Genomic DNA, 17,413 nt, shown 5'->3' on the forward strand with positions numbered 1-17,413 from the left:
GACGATTCAGCTCGCCAAAAAGCAAAGCAGGTGAGAAAGTGGCTTTTATGGTGTTATATCAGTCATTGTAGATTGCAATTGCATAATTGCATGAATTATAATATTATCAGATGAATGATAATTATCAGATATTGAAATCGCTAAAGTCAAAGCTCAGTATCTAATTGTGAGAAAACATTTGGAATTGTTCAGCTTTTGGACAATGTTTTTAATACGTTGTTTTTCTCGGTTTATAGGTGTGTTATGGCATTGTGTATGGCATCGGGGTGCGTGCCCTTGCAGACCAGCTGGGAGTGGACGAGTTTGAGGCAGGGGCAGCCATAGAAAACTTTAAATCCACATTTCCTGGTAATCTTGTTTCAGTAACATTTGGGTTTTTACTCTTGTCTCATTCATCAACATCTATTAAGGTTTTTCAGTTGTTTAGTTTGTAAATTTGAATGTCGTATAACCAAGTGGAGGAATATTTTTTATTTGGCTTTTTCTGTTTTCATCAACATCGTAAGCTTTACTTTGTATTTATTACCTTTAGTTTGGTTTCGGAAGATTCTGACAATCTATAAAAATTAACACCAAGCTGTTTGGTGTTGAGAATTGATATTGACAACATGATTAATCCAGTTGATCTTCTTCCGTATAATGGATCAGCAAACACATCCAACATTTAGCTGTCGCACTTTGTCATTGTCTGGACGTTGTTTTTCATTGAGGTTTTTATGATGACAAAATAAATTCCCACATTGTACTATACCTATTCTGTATGAAAATGTGAGGCCGATGAACGAGAAATTTTACTTTTACAGCCTCTGATCTCCTTGGATCCTCTGTTAGTTTGTTAACATCTGCCCTCTGTCATTTCGCTTCTCAATGAGCCTTGATTTTTGCATACAAGAAAATCTATTACTCAGGTTGTGACATTGTACAACTGTCTCGTTGTCATGAAGATGTGAAACGATTTCTGAAGGAAAGTGTAGAATTTTGCCGACGTTACGGCTTTGTGGAGACTTTGAGTGGACGACGGCGATATGTTCCTGCGATCAACGACCCTGAGCCACAAACACGTGCTCATGTAAGAACTCTCCAATCCACTATTGTCTTTTTCTTCACTATTCGCATTTGATATTTTTCTCTGCATTCTCCACATTTCAATCTCTTATCTTTCAAACACATCTTTTCTTATCTTTCGTTTTCTACCACCCGCTCTTTATAAATCCATCACACTAGAAAGTTTTCTGTGTCTGCATGGGATTCGAAACAAGATAGGGATGGAGGTGAAAAAAGTGCAAATGGTGTCTTCCGTTATCGAGCCGGAAAGCTGGAGCAACAATTCGCATTTATTGCCTGATCTGATGAAATCTAAATGCTCTAATGGCGGCAGGTAACTTTTTGAAGGTAGCCATTTGATTTTGACGATGAGTTAGCCATTTGAATCTATTTTTTTTTTTTTTTTTTTTTTTTTTTTTTGTATACCTTGGTCGAGGCTCGTATGAGAGCGAACACACAACTCACAGCAAGGAGGCATGAGACAAGAGGGGCGGGAGTGGAAGGGACAAAACAGTGGGGAACAGACACATTAGGTGAACTGTGGAAGGGAGAGGGATGGGGATGGGACGGGGAACATGGCGAAGAGAAGATGGACATTTCAGGGACTTTCAGGAAGGAAAGCAGGAGAAATGAAGGAAGTGGGCTTGGGTGGATTATCGGGGGTAGAAAAGATCGAGGATTTGGATGGGGGAAGATAAGAGGTGGTGGTGAACAGCTGTTTTGAAAGCCTGGAGGGAAGAATGGGAAAGAATAGAGTGAGGAAGTTTATTCCAAAGGCAGGAAAAAAGAGGAATGAAAGAGTGAAGATAAGCAGTGATTCGTGATTTTGGTAGTTTTACCAGAAGGGGGTTGTTGGCGGACCTTGAGCGCCCTGTGGAAATGTGGTGGGGACAAATCGCAGAGAGAGCAGGGGGGGCAAGGCTGGAGAGGAGTCGGTAGAAGACAGAAAGACCACCGACCAACCTGCAGTGATTGAGTGAGAGGCCCAAAGACAAGGTTTCATTGCGGGAGATGCCGATGATCTTAAATGCCCTGGTTTCGACAGCGTGAAGCCGAGAAAGGTGGGAAGCAGGAGCACCAGCCCAGAGGGGAGAGCAGTACTCCATCAGGCTATGGACAAAAGCTTTGTAAGTGGTCAGGAGCTCAAGAGGGCCGAGGAAGGACTTAGCACGACGAAGGATTCCCAGTCGGCGACTGGCTTTAGAGGCGAGGTTGGAAATGTGACTTTCCCAGGAAAGGTCATGGCAGATAGTGAGACCTAGAAGCTTGAAAGAAAAGACTTTTTTTTTTTTTTTTTTTTTTGTATACCTTGGTCGAGGCTCGTATGAGAGCTAACACACAACTCACAGCAAGGAGGCATGAGACAAGAGGGGCGGGAGTGGAAGGGACAAAACATTGGGGAACAGACACAGGTGAACTGTGGAAGGGAGAGGGATGGGGATGGGACGGGGAACATGGCGAGGGGAAGATGGACATTAAAGGGACTTTCAGGAAGGAAAGCAGGAGAATTGAAGGAAGTGGGCTTGGGTGGATTATCGGGGGTAGAAAAGATCGAGGATTTGGATGGGGGAAGATAAGAGGTGGTGGTGAACAGCTGTTTTGAAAGCCTGAAGGGAAGAATGGGAAAGAATAGAGTGAGGAAGTTTATTCCAAAGGCGGGAAAAAGAGGAATGAAAGAGTGAAGATGAGCAGTGATTCGTGATTTTGGTAGTTTTACCAGAAGGGGGTTGTTGGCGGACCTTGAGCGCCCTGTGGAAATGTGGTTGGGACAAATCGCAGAGAGAGCAGGGGGGCAAGGCTGGAGAGGAGTCGGTAGAAGACAGAAAGACCACCGACCAACCTGCGGTGATTGAGTGAGAGGCCCAAAGACTCAGCTTCATTGCGGGAGATGCCAATGATCTTAAAAGCCCTGGTTTCGACAGCGTGAAGTCGAGAAAGGTGGGAGGCAGGAGCACCAGCCCAGAGGGGAGAGCAGTACTCCATCAGGCTACGGACAAAAGCTTTGTAAGTGGTCAGGAGCTCAAGAGGGCCGAGGAAGGACTTTGCACGACGGAGGATTCCCAGTCGGCGACTGGCTTTTGAGGCAAGGTTGGAAATGTGACTTTCCCAGGAAAGGTCATGGCAGATCGTGAGACCCAGAAGCTTGAAAGAAAAGACTTCTTCCAGAGGATTGTTGAGAAAGTGGATGGGGGTTTTGTAAACGGTCCTTTCGAAGAGACATAGTGAGAGTGTGAGATTTGTCTGGATTGAAAGACATGTTCCACGTGTTGGACCAGTTTGTGATTTTATCCAGATCTGCAGTGAGCGAAGAAGCTGCTGCTTGCCGGTCTGAGGGATGACAGATGGTACGGCAGAGGGTTGAGTCATCGGCAAAGAGAAATAGAGGATTTTCCAGAGAGTCCGAGAGATCATTGATGAAAACCAGAAAAAGAACAGGGCCCAGAACGCTACCTTGAGGAACTCCAGCCTGCACAGGAAGAGGGGATGAAAGAACTCCATTTAGGGCCACACGTTGACTGCGACAGGAGAGGAAGTCTGCGAGCCATGAGTGGAGATGGCCTTGAATACCATGGGCAGAGAGTTTGGTGAGTAGGGCAGGGTGCCAGACTGTGTCAAAAGCACGTGATATGTCCAGGGATACGGCTCGGATTTCCTGTCTGGCATTGAGGACCTCCATCCATTGATGGGAGAGCAGTAGCAGCATATCTAGGGTAGAGTGACCTGGTCTGAAACCAAATTGATGATTGGAAATCAAGCCATTGGAGAAGAGGAAGGATTTCATGTCTGAAGCGATGATGGATTCCATAACCTTGCTGATGATTGGGAGAAGGCTGATTGGTCTATAGTTACAGGGATCTGTTTTTGCACCTTTTTATGCAGGGCAGTGATGTTAGCAGATTTCCAAGCAGATGGCAGATGACCTTGGGAAAATGAGAGGGTGAATAGAACAGAGAGAGGGTGAGCAAGAGCAGAAGAGCAGGCTTTGAGGACACGTGGGCTGATGCCGTCTGGACCGGTTGCAGAATCTGACTCGAGGTTTGAAAGCAAGCTCTCCACCTTGTCAGGAGAAAAGGATACAGAGTCCAGGGACAGTTGGGTGCGACTGGGTAAAGTGGGTAGAGATAGTGATGGGTTTGGGACACAAGATTTAGCTGCAAACACCGAGTTTAGACATTCAGCTTTATCACGTGTGGAATCAGCAGTGCGGCCATTTGAGGTAAGGGAGGGGATGGAGGGGGAACATACACCAGAAACAGATTTGATTAAACGCCACCAGGATTTTGAGGAGGGAGAGAGGTTTGAGAGTTCAGACTTGAGATGAGAAAGATGTTGTTTTCTGGCTCTCCTGAGGGTAGATACACACTTGTTCCGAGCTTTGTGGAAAGAACTGAGATTGCCCTCAGTTGGGTTTGCTTTCCATGAGGCAAAGGCAAGTTGTTTCAGGACAACTGCCTCGCCACAAGCTTCAGTAAACCAAGGGCGGGAGGAAGGGTAAGACAACTGAACACGAGAGGGGATAAATCTGTGCATGAGGGAGAGCAAGTTTCTTTGAAAGAATTCCCAGGATGAGTTGATGTTTGAGAAAGTAGTGATAGGAGACCAGTCTGTAAGTTTGATGGCTGCTCGGAGACCCTGCCAGTCGGCTTGAGTGAAATGCCAGACTCGACGGCGGTGAGGTGGTTCTCTGATAACAGCCAGAGAGATGTCCACTTTAATAAGGACGTGCTCAATATATTTGCTCAATATATGTTGCTCCTTGATGCCTCTATGGTCTGTAATAAATATTGTTACGGATTCGCGCCCGCCGGCGTGCTGACGGCCACGTAACTCGAATCGCGGCACGTCGCCCACCGGACGGACAATCCAGTCGTGACCCTCTCGGACTAACGCCGGGAACCAGTCACGGGTGGACCTTTCGGTCTCACCGCGATCGAGCCAATCAGCCCCCCGCGTGGGATAGGGTTGCTAGCCAAATTCGACCTACCTAAGTACCCACACGGAGGGTAGACCGGGCGATCGCACCTCGCCGCAGGTCGACTTCGGACATGGGCCACTTAAGCGACCCGTTCCATACTATCGGGATAACCGAGCGGTGTTATTCGTCGACCTCAACGGTTCGATTAATTAACGGGCGTATTCAGCCCACTACCAACCCTTTACGTGAAGCAAGATGAGGATTCAATGAAAGAAATGACGAAGCGAAGCGGGAAACAGTTCAACACAAAGCACATTTATTCGCGATGAACGGAAAGCACACATATTCAATTCCACCAAAAGCACATAGAAAAGGAAAAGAAACACAATGCAATTTTACACAAAAAGCAAATGCGACAATGCAGATCTAATACCGACTACGCGAGCACACGGCAACACTTATACAATTTTACTTCACAGACGGCGCCGACAACACACATTCCCAAAACAAAAGAAAAAGAACACCCTCAAGGATGAGCCGGGCCTGAGGCCGAGACCGGGTCGGGCCTACCCGTCTGGTGATGAGACGCGGAGCGGCGATGGTGCCTCAACTCCGCGGGCCTCGCGGGCAGTGTCTGGTAGGGGGTGGGAAAGGGGCCCCCTTGGTCGCACTATCTCAGCGCGGGGGGGAAACAGGAGGGGGTTGCTGATGCTCGGGGGAAAGGAGGATTTCTACTCTGCCTCGAGTCCCGCGACGAGCGTCTCCACCTCGACCAGGTCGCGCCGTCGGCCTCCCTGGTGTGCAGCTCCCGGCACGACGCGAGCACCCCCTCGTCTGCCCTCGCCGCCTCTCCACAGCTCCGTCCCCTTCGCTCCGACTCCAACGCACACGACGACGACCAACTCCTTGCTTCTTCTTCCCAACTCCACCGCCCGCGAAGTCTTAACTCCCTCGACTTGACGAACGCGGTCGCTTATATAAGCCCCGTGGCTTCGCTCTCTCATCTTTGACCCCCTTCCTTCGACCTTTCACCTCGCTCCCCATTGGCCCGAGAAAAAGTGGGCGTGAATGCTTTTTGATCCATAAATTTGCATATAGCGATCGCCCTCCAACGCCCTGGAGGCGGGGCCAAATCGCCCCTCGCTCACCGATTGGACGGCACAAAAGTGGGCGTGTGTCGTTTTTGATCCGTTTTTGAAGCGGAAAATCCGTGGTTTTGTACACGCTGTTCGGCGCGCGCCCTGCACGAGTCCAACACCGGTACCCACAAGCGGCGCAAGAACGGTGGCGATGCGACGGTTGCGAGGTGTGACGTGAAGCGGCGCCGCGGTGGGTGGTTGATGTTGTGGTTGGTGGTGGTAACAATGGCGGTTGGTCCAAAATAAAGATAGTAAAAGAAAAACGGCTATCCTGAAGAGTCGCAGCACGCATGAATAACATTTATTCCCTCTAGACAACGGGTTTGGGCCTAACTACACATATACTTACCGAGATATCTCACCTAAGGGACCTGAATGGTGGTTTGCGAATTTGGTAACCACAACAATATTTATGTTGGTGTCAAAGCCAGTGACCAATTGCAAATTAATTCATTAATTACACGTAAAGTATAAATCCTTTGCATCCGGATCTTTGCTATCTAATACTTTTAATTATTTTAAGGTAAACTCTTGATATTCGTTATTGTTCATTAATGTACTGAAATAATTAACAGCAAAAAAAAGACACCATTTTTTTATCATCACATTGATTTATTGGCTTGTATACTCTGAGCCTTTCTGGGTCATGCACACAAATTCAAATTTTACAAAGTGTGTGAAATATTAGTTGTTTGGAAACGTTTTTTCATGGTTTCCTGGGAAAGTCTATGGTGGGGGAAAAAAGGATTCACTGAAAAACAAAATGGTTCAGTTCAGTAAAAAATATAAAAGGTGCTTTGAATGATCAGACATAGTTAATGGGAAATTTTACTCGAGGCAAATATATTTTGGAAAAGGGAAGACAACATAGCCACTCAAGCGAGGTGTTGATTAAGAGATGTGGAAAAAAAAAAGACATGAAAATTCATGAAAGAGAGAAGATCCCTCATCGTCCCTTTTTGCATCTTTATATTGTCTGAGGAATTGAGAAAGAGTTGGAGGATGGCGAGACAGCTTAATGGTCAAGAAGAAAAATAACATGCAAAAGTAACTTCTTGTGTTTGTAAAGAAAAAGAAGAAAAGGTTTGTCAAGAAATACAATCCTCTTCAGGTCAGGTCGGGTATGGGAGCATGCACTGGAGCAGCGCGTCACTGCGTCCACTTTTTGCCGGGACTCCAAGGGCCTCCGTATGGCTATCCCCCAGGCAGATGCCTGGCCCATCCCCATCTCCTTGAGATGCTGATCAACCTGCTGCAACCATGAGGCACGTGGTCGGCACATTGGTCTCCTCCACTCACGATGCTTCCTCGCTGAGAGAATCTGGTGAGCAGAATCAATGTCAGGAAAACTAGCCACATGTCCATACAGCTGCCGCTGACACTCACGGACTATGCAGGTAACAAATCTCATTTGAGTCTCTCTCAGCAACCCCTTGTTCGACACAAAGTCCGACCAGTGATAGTCAAGGATTTTGCGAAGAGACCTGGTTCCAAAGGAATTAAGTCTCAGATCCCTGGTCAGAGTCCAAGTCTCACATCCATAGAGCAATACTGGAAGCACCAAAGACCTGAAGACTCAGACTTTCGTCCTCCTGCACAAGTACCGACAGCCCCACACCCTATGATCCAGTGAAACCATGACTCTCCAGGCCTGACCCAGACATCTATTGATCTCTGACTCACATCCAGCGGAAACATGAATATCACTGCCAAGGAAAGTGAATCTCTCCGTAACCTCAAGATCTTCACCACAAACGGTACAGACAAGATAGCAGCATCCAAGATGTTATTAAAAGCCTGGGTCTTAGTTTTGACCCAGGAAACCCGTAATCCCAGTGGCTCTGACTCCTCATTCAGCACCTCAAGGCCCCCAAAAGGATACCTGGAGCCTCCACAAATATTACTGCATTGTCTGCGAACTCAAGGTCAGAGATCTTGACACTCCCAAACGATGCACCACAGCTTGATCTCTCCGACATCCTCCTCAGAATTCAGTCCATACAAGCGCTGAAAAGTGTGGGGGCCAGTACACACCCCTGACGAACTCCAGTAACAACTGGAAATAAGTCCGAGATTGTATCACCACATCTCACAGCACTCTCAGTACCAGAGTATAGTTCAGACATTAGATTGATCAGTTTTGGTGGCACCCTACGAAAACCGAAAATCCTCCAGAGGGCATCCCATTCACTGAATTGAATGCTTTGCAGAGATCGACATGGGCTGCAAGCAGCCCCTACCAAAACTCTTGCAAAGCAAACTCTTGTCTGCATTCAGTGAGGACCCGAAGAGCAAAGATACGGTCAATCATTGACCTCTTGGGTGTAAAGACTGACTGTTCTGGGCGCTGGTGATTAAGCTTACCTTGCGTAGGCCTTCTTGGTTGCTTCATGCAGCTTTTTCAGCTGGAAGAGCACGAGAGGTGTCAATTTATTTATATAATCCTAGCCACCTGGGTTTAGTTGATAAGGTGAGAGCTGTGTATTCACAGGTGAAAGATGTGGGTGGGTCTTTAATATGTAATATTATACCAGTATTGATGAAAGTTACAGTGATAGTTGGGTGGACCTAACTATGGATGGGGGAAGGATTGGTGTGGTGTCAAAGCAGATATTGTACTGTAATGCTGACTGCATAAGAAAGTATATGTATCCATTGGTATATAGAAGAAGCTTTTTCCCTTTTCTCTGCATATTCATACAGCCACATGAATGACACTGGCATTTTGTGTGCTTGTTGCTGGTGAAAGTCTTTTACATTTGCTCGGACCTAGTGCTTACAGCAGCGTCAATGCAAGACATGGTAGCATTTTCATTGAATCTTTTGAGAAAGGCTTAACCCGTGTTTGTAATCCCAGAGTGGTTTGTAATCATTGTCATACTTGTACATTTATAAGTGCATGACTTTTGAAAGCAAGTTGTAACCTTTCAATGTAATTTATGTGACGTGATGATCGATTGAAATGTCTCAATATTGCATATCATCTTGGAACTCCAGGAATTATTTTGTTATTCCATTATACTCACCAGGCTGAAAGGCAGGCAGTAAACTCACGGATTCAAGGTTCTGCAGCAGACATCATTAAACTCTCAATGGCTGCCTTACACAGGAAACTGGCACATCTTGTTACACCATCTGGTAAGTACAATTTCAAGATGGAATATTGTGATATTATTAAGAGTTAGGTTGTAACAGTGCACAAACTACAGCAACATTTCGCTGGTTTTGTTGCCCATTTGTCATTAATTGTCGTCTTATTTGCTGCGCCAATGCAATTGCATGACAAAAGTTTCAGTTGGAAAAATTTTTCAAACAGTTGTGACGCAATGGTCCGAAGTAGACAATTTCTAACATTGGTATGTTTTAAGAGGAAAGTTCAAGATTGATTCGGACCTTTTATTGTAGAATAAAAAAAATAGTTCAAATGCTGAAATTTTCCTCAATGCCATTGTTCTTGTTTCTCATCTATCTGCCCTATCTATGTGTTGTTCTCCTCTGGCTGCTTACTCTCTAGATGGAAGTCTGTAAACATCACTCTCATCCACAAGAAAGGTGCAAAAATAGACCCAACCAACTATAGTCCAGTGAACCTGCTTCCAATTCAAAGCAAAGTCATGGAATCATCATTGCTTCTGATGTCATATTTCCTTATTTCAAACTGTTGGGTCTACATATTGGGGTTTCCTTCCCTTTTGTGTACGTATGTTGTCCGTGGTGCAGAACCCAGCTTGTTCTCCAACGACTGTAATCCAAGCTTTGCACTTCACGAGTATGAACAATTATACAGGTCAGCCACCAATCAAATGGATCCTTGTCAGTTGGGGTCTGTGACTTCTGAGTGACATTACAGTGACCACATCAACAGCGTAACATTTTTGAAACGTGTATTTCAAATAAACAGATACAAAGTCAAATGAGGAGTTCACCATTACATACAATGTCCAACTCCGATTCCCGCATTGAGTTGTTTCCACCTAGTGTCCCTGTCCTGCTGGCTCAACTCACACGTATTCACCTCATCCAGTGCAAACCGGCGTTCGTGGTTGCTCAGCAACCCGCCGGTGCGTGGAATTATCTGTGCCTGGCGGCCTCAGGACTTGGCGTTGGGAAGGGGCCCGAGTGCTTCCCCTCATGGCAAGCACTGAACCCTGAGTCCACTTGGGCTGTCGAACGATCGAGTCGTGTCGCAACGTTCTCACTCAATGTCCTTGCAGCGTCTGTCAGGACTGTCCAACGATCGATTCACGTCGGGTTGTTCTCTCTCATACGCTGTCCCGTTCAGGATGATTGAAGAGCTCAAAGGAATTCTTTCCCAATACACAATTTTAATGAGTTTTAATCAAACTGATTAAAATCAGCTCCACGCGTTGACAACCGCTCTGGACATGAACACTTCGTTCACTTATCTGAGTTCAATCGAACACGGAGACGATGGATACACACATCTTATCACATGTCTCCCATCTATCTACATTTCCCTCTATCTCGTATATATCGTAACACAGAATGATCCTGTGCCTTCCAGCAAAAGTGATTCTCATCTATACTGGAACCTTAGTCTCAAAACGTTCTATCATTTTCATGAATCTCACCAGGAAGTTTAAAATACAACACTGCCATCCACAGTCAAAACTAGAATGGTGCTCAGTAGAGCGCATACCTCCGCCCCGTAATGCCTGATCCACGAGAACATATCTGGCATAATACATTTTTGAGATATTGTACCAGATATAGTTTTTAGCCCTATCTCTCAATGGTGAAGAATCACTTCAAAAATTCTAGTAGTCGAATCCAGATCCAGATCTTCACCAAAATCTAATCAGTTCATCCTTGTCACACACCCAACCTGTCCACAAAATTTCATCCGAATCCGTCTGCAACTTTTTGAGATATTCTGCACACAAACAGACAAACAAACAGACATACAGAAATGGGTGAAAACATAACCTCCTTCACCTTCGGTGTCAGAGATAATTAACTCATTCCATCAAGCAGTTTATAATACAATTCACCGATTCATGCTACAACACACTTATAACACGTAACCATCAATTTTAATTGTTCATTTACAGGCTTTTATGAATGCTTATCCACAAATACCACAACCAATGCTTATTGGCCATATCGTCTCGCTTTTAACTTACACAATCTGATCTCTGACCATCAGTTTGGAATTCATCCTGGTCACTCAACTCTGGCCGTGTTTTTGCTCATCTTTTCTGATTGGAGGCCCTCAATCTTTTTCTTTTGCCGTCAATCAGCAATGGTTAGAGGTCTGCAATCTCAAGCAAGACATGAGAATTTCTTCCTGGACACATCTCAGACATTTTACACAGTCTGGTGTCCTGTTTTGTTTGCCAACCTTTCTGCCTGTGGCATAGAAGGCCACCTTCATTTCTAGACTTCTGACTTCCTCCACTCATGCGGTCAATATTTTGCTATTGATACAACCCTCTTATCCCCTCTTCCAATGGAGGCTGGAGTTATCCAAGGCAGGATTATGGGCCCAGTCTTTTACCTCATCTTTATAAAATGACCTCTCGGATGCTGGGGAAAACCTTCCTTTTTTGCAGATGACTGTACATTGTGTCTCACAGTACGCCCATCACAGTGCTAGCAGACAGCAGCTGCGCCTCTGTCTTCTGGTCTGATAAATGTAACATGTCCTTCAATCCTGGAAAATCTCAGGTTCACCCAATCACTCAAGAAGCATCGTCAAACAAACCCAAATATCTACAGTGCCTTCAGAAATCTTGCAACTATCAAGTATGTCCTTTAAAAATGCCGGCAATCTTGTCCATCTCTGTATGAAACTTGGAGATGGAACATGTCCTAACATTGGGCCCAAAGGAGAGCCCATGGCCACCCCATCAATTTGGACGAGCATAATGTTATTAAAGCTAAACTCATCATCTCTTGTTATGTAGCCATGTTCAGCAATTCAATGAAGACAGATTCAGAAATGGGTGGATGCTCAAGTTCCATGTGATACAGCAAATGTACACATTTATCAATGGTCTCTGTCAAAGGGATATTTGTAAACAGGCTATCAATGTCAAAAGAACATATTACATTCTCCAAACCAGGAAGACGCGTCTCCCTTATGGCATCAGCGAAAGTGAAAGAATCTTTGATGACGAACCTGGAGACCGACTCGAGTGCTGGTTGCAGTAACTCTCCCAGCCATTTTGCCAGCTGATGCTGGGCAGAGCCGACCGTGGACAGAATTGGTCTCAGTGGAACATTCTGCTTGTGAATCTTCAGTAGACCATACATTCTCGGACGAAGATAGCCTACCAGCTTGATACTCTTGTAATATTCCCTTGACAGTTCACCAATTTTCTGCAGTTGGAGCAACCTCTTACCAATTTCATTCTCCAAACGTGATGTACAGTCATATGTATCCACGCTTTCCAACTGTCGAAACTTTGACTGATCCTGCAGAATAACCAACATTTTGTTCATGTAGTCCACCTAGTTTAAAATAACCACACCAGAGCCTTTGTCAGGTTTACAGATGTGTATTTCAGGGTTTCTTAAATTCTTCATGGCAGTCATGCATTCCCTTTGTAAATAGAAGTCAGAAAGGTCGTTTGGGGTCCCATAGTCAGCTTCTGCTAAATCACAAAGTCGAGCCTTCATCGCCTGGATCTGCTTCAATGGAAACTGCATAATGTTTACTCAACTGCTTATAAAGAAGCTCAAACTCTGCAAAAACCTCCTCTCTTTTAATGTTGTTGTTTGGAATGCTGAACCCAAAACCATGAGCGAGAACAAACCTCTTAGTGTCAGATAGGGTATAGTCCGACAAATTGAGAACATGTTTTGAAGAATCACGAATGATGGAACCAAAACGTTTCACCTTTAAACGATCAAGGTTGCGATCGTTTCTATGTTTTGCAGCCAATTCGACACGGTCATCAATCTTTGCGATATATCTACACAGACAGACTGTCAATGAAGGACGAAAACTCCCGTGCAAGCCTCCACTTTGTTCGTAAAGCGTGACGTAGTCCCGGTGATCGACGACGTGTTCTCCCAAGTTCATCCTGCAAAAAGATGCACTCAACAGATGGACTTGATCTCATTCTGGAATGTTGAATTCTTTTCTGAATAAATACAGGAACGACTTTATGGTGGAGACAGGCCCGGAGATATCTCTCAGTCAATTTGCCCGTCCTACATTTTCCATGTAGACGAACCAAGTTGTTAAACTGCTCCACCTGTGAACGTGAGTACCGCCGTCTCAAATAATTAAAAAGATGCTTGGTACTACCAAACTTTAATATCGACATAAACTGAGTCATTTTGAAGGACGTTGTCATAAAAAGAAAACCACAAAGTGACACAATGAAAAATGTTAATGACATAATGAAATGTTGACGACCAGTCCTTATTGTACCCTTGAAAGGAAATCTTCCTCTGATACAGTTGTGTGTTTGCCACATTTTATCAAAGTATGGACATTGTGGCAAATCAAAAATGCAATGTGACAAAATGTAGCAAAAAAAAATCCCTTTTATGATCCCTGTAAGACTGAAATAGGCCAAACTCTTTTGTGACTGCATATTATAGGCGAACCCATAAACTCGATGTTCCTGCATGAGTCTGAAAGCGAGATATCATGTTTACAAAGACTAAACTTTGCTTGTTTATAACTTTGTTTTTTTTTCATGTTGATGTTTTTCAATATCCAGGATTTCGCAATGCACGATTGTTACTTCAAATCCATGATGAACTTCTGTACGAAGTTGAGGAGTCTCATTTGTCTGAGGTGCGTGTGTGTGATTTTACTGGCATTTTCACATATTGACGGTATTACAAAATGCATGTTTATAAAGGGTTTACAGGTTCCATTCACTGTCAAAACGAAAAAGAGCAATTAGGGATTGCAGATCCTGCAGTTTGTTTTGTGCGGTGTTTGTGTGCTGGTGTATATGTGTGGTGTGTAGAATATGCATTGACAATGCAGGTCTATGTTCACACAACAGACAAGCAAATATTTTCGGTTTTATTGTTTCGATACCCGTTGTATTTTATACACACACATTTTACTGACGTAGACATATTTTTATACGATCTACTTGATAGATGCACTCACGTTCTACAATCTTAATAGTACCGCATTTTCATGCAAATAACCCGCCCCCTGGTATACCCCACTCCTGGGGAAAAAGTGCTCAAGGAAAATTTCAGGCACGTATATCCCGCAAGTCAGGGATGTGTTCAGTCACCAAGTTTATAACACGTGTGCATCGGCACGCTTCAAGTGCCTCACAGCATGTCGCTGCAGAGGCATATGTATCTTTGACCATGCCTGCTTTCTCCAGGAGTGAGGGAAGGGGGGAGAGGGGGATGGTGGCTGTGGGTTAGTGTGGGTGATGGTGGATCGGGGGTGGTAGGGGGGATGGGATGAATCGTGAAGGGAGGATGGTGGGGGAGATTAGCCAAATATATTTTGTGCTCTGACTGAATATATACTGTAAATCAGAAGTCAGAATGCAACGCCTATGAATATAAAGGAACTGAGCACAAATTTATATTTATTTCAAATTATCAGTTTGAGCTGGACAGTAAAGACAACACAATATCAAAACCTGGATGGGAAAGTTGAGCTGCCAGCCAAACAGAGCAGACGTGGCCCCAACACACCGCTTTCCTTGCTCTTCCAGCGGGGTGTTTACTTCATATATTTCCTTTTGTCCAGATCTCAATCTCGATCTCAATTAATCACGTCAAAGTAACAAAAAATTAGCACTGATGAATACAGGTAATTCACAAATGTGTGTCTTAGATTAGCTTTGTGTATATAAATAACATGGTGGGATTTGTTGAATAAAACTTGAACAAGAAGACGTTTTGGTCACAAATATACATCCATAACCATATATGTTTGCTCCATTATAATAAGATATGTTGCTTCCTATATGTGATTGTGTCCACTGGATTTTAGAATGACTATAATAATGACATGAAGCATGTCAGACACCAAGATTGAGGCAAAAAGTTTTTACCTGAATAAAGGCCGATTAAACAACAACAACTACCCATGCAAGTTATGATGCCAGGAGTTATGATTGTGAAGATTAATGTGAAAAATGCACGAACCAAACTGGTAGAGTGTTTGACATTGGTAAACAAAGTAATTTTGGACGTGGAGCCAAATGAGAAAGAAAACTTCAGCTGCATCATGTGTATGATGATGATGATGGCTGGTTGGCTGGATGGCCGAGAGATATGCGCACTCACTTCTGAGCTGTCTATCCTGGGTTTGAATTTGGGATCAGCTATATACCGTCGTCCTGCTGTTTTGCATGCAGGGCAAAACATCAATGTGTGCGCCGGCCCTTGGATGGATGTTAAGCATGGTGTCCCGTCTACTAGCATAGATCCCACAGTGTCCTCCACACTTCACTAACTTGATTTATCAATTTACTTGCATTGGATAGTCTATAATAATAATAATAATTATTATTATTATGAATAACAAAAAATATTACCAGATATTGCTACAAAACATTGAAATGAAAAGAAAGCCAAGTTATTCACATTTATTGGCAAAATAGTTCATCTTCCAAAAAGGGTCATAGTTCATCTTCCAATAGTTACATTTAACCTTTGATGAAACATGGTGAAACTAGAAGGGCACTCGGTACAGCGCATCCCTCCGCCACGTAATGCCTGGTCCATGAGAACATATCGGGCCCAATACATTTTCGAAATATCATGCTACATATCGTTTTTGGCCTCATCTCTCAATGGTGAAGAATCACTTTTAAAATGAAAGAATTCTCGTATCCAGATCCGGATTCGGATTTTCAACAGAATCGAAACAATTTGTCCTGGTCACACACCCAACCTGTCCACCAAGTTTAATCCGAATCCATCCACAAATTTTTGATATATCATGCTATATATTAGTTTAGCCCTATCTCCCAATGGTATGCCTGGTGTTGGCTTAGTGGTGAGGGTGGTGGGCTTGGGATCCTTGGATCCTGAGTTAAAATCCCACCCAGTTGTTGAATTAATACCAAGTGGGATTGACTCTGCCTGTCATCCTTCTGAGCTCGGCAAAATGAGTGCCAGCATACTGGTATCCTGTGTCAGAGTGGCGACCAGTCCATGATTGTGCCCATTAGCCAAAGAAACTGCTTCAGCAGCACCAACGCTGTGTCCAGAGTATGGTCCCAATGGATGGATGGTCTCAATGGTGAAGAATTACTTTAAAAATTCTCGAATCCAGATTCGGATATTCACCAAAGTTGAATCAATTCTTCCTTGTCACACCCAATGTGTCCACCAAGTTTCGTCCAAATCCGTCCACAACTTTTTGAGATATCCTACACACGGACAAACAAACAGACAAACAGACAGAGAGGGGTGAAAACATAACCTCGTTCACCTTCGGTGGCAGAGGTAACCAGGTGGAATTTGATCTTGGTATTCCAGCATGTTTTTGTTTTTTATCCCCCTCCATCAGGTGGCAGTCATCGTGAAGTCGACCATGGAAACAGTCATGAGGTTAAAGGTTGCCTTGGTCGTGAGGATCAAGTCTGGACAAAGTTGGGGTGATCTTCATGATCTTGATCTTTAGTCTACAAGATAAGACAAGGAGTATACCAGAAATAAATCTTGTATTTGTTTGTAAAGCTCATGAATGTTTTTAACCATAATCAGGTTGTTTTTGAGTGTCAGTATTAATTGTGCCTTAATGAAGTCTTTTTCATTCACACCCATTCAGCCAAGCATACACTTTCTGGAAAATTGAGTGGAAGGATGGATGGTATTTAAAACTTGAGCACCAACTTTGAAAGGAGGGCTCTCTCTAGTAAGTGTACTTGGTGTATGGAGGTCACAGACCTGATACCAGTGTGATGTGGTGTTATTTTGGCAACTAATTTATGTATATATTTATTATTGGTGTGATTGAAAATTATGCTTCAACTCTGTCAGTTCGAATTGAGTTTTTCTTAGGTTTTAAACAGACTCTGGCATCTGTGATTGTTGAGTTTGAGCCTGCAAATGTCATGTTTCTTATGTCACTCCAGAGGAAATAAACAAGCCAAATAAATGATTGAAGGATTTCCTTGAGCACAATTTCGGAATGCTTGGTCCCATTTGAACTGGCTATTGGTTCACAAAAAAAAAAAATTCACAAAAAAATGAAGTGACCACTATATTCGTTATTGGTGTGTGTCTGTCTGTCTGTCTCTCCAGAGCATAGCTCCGTGGGTTTTGATCCGATCCTGATAAAATTTTGGTGGGAGGTTTATATCATGATGTAGTTGTGTTTTCCTGAAAATGGGCGTGGTGC

General features: G+C 44.0%; 1 protein-coding gene across 4 annotated transcripts in view; it reads left to right on the top strand.

The window, feature by feature from the left end:
* LOC147008452 (DNA polymerase theta-like) overlaps window positions 1–17,196 on the top strand; it is a 58,039-nt gene extending 40,843 nt beyond the window's left edge. For 3 of the 4 annotated variants that reach the window (XM_085864577.1, XM_085864576.1, XM_085864575.1), the window contains 6 exons: window positions 1–30; window positions 237–348; window positions 945–1,069; window positions 9,129–9,237; window positions 13,797–13,873; window positions 16,580–17,196. The exon at window positions 1–30 is cut by the window's left edge and continues 155 nt beyond it. In XM_085864577.1, the coding sequence (XP_085720703.1) occupies window positions 1–30; window positions 237–348; window positions 945–1,069; window positions 9,129–9,237; window positions 13,797–13,873; window positions 16,580–16,693 (567 nt within the window). In that variant the 3' untranslated portion in view covers window positions 16,694–17,196. Of the gene's footprint in view, window positions 31–236; window positions 349–944; window positions 1,070–1,224; window positions 1,379–9,128; window positions 9,238–13,796; window positions 13,874–16,579 lie in introns of those variants that run through there. The other variant, XR_015053372.1, reaches the window with a different exon arrangement.
* Window positions 17,197–17,413: the final 217 nt, after the last annotated feature.

Source organism: Eptatretus burgeri, chromosome 18 (assembly GCF_056783735.1).
Source record: "Eptatretus burgeri isolate ZD-2024b chromosome 18, Ebu_testis_v1, whole genome shotgun sequence".
Lineage (NCBI taxonomy): Eukaryota > Metazoa > Chordata > Myxini > Myxiniformes > Myxinidae > Eptatretus > Eptatretus burgeri.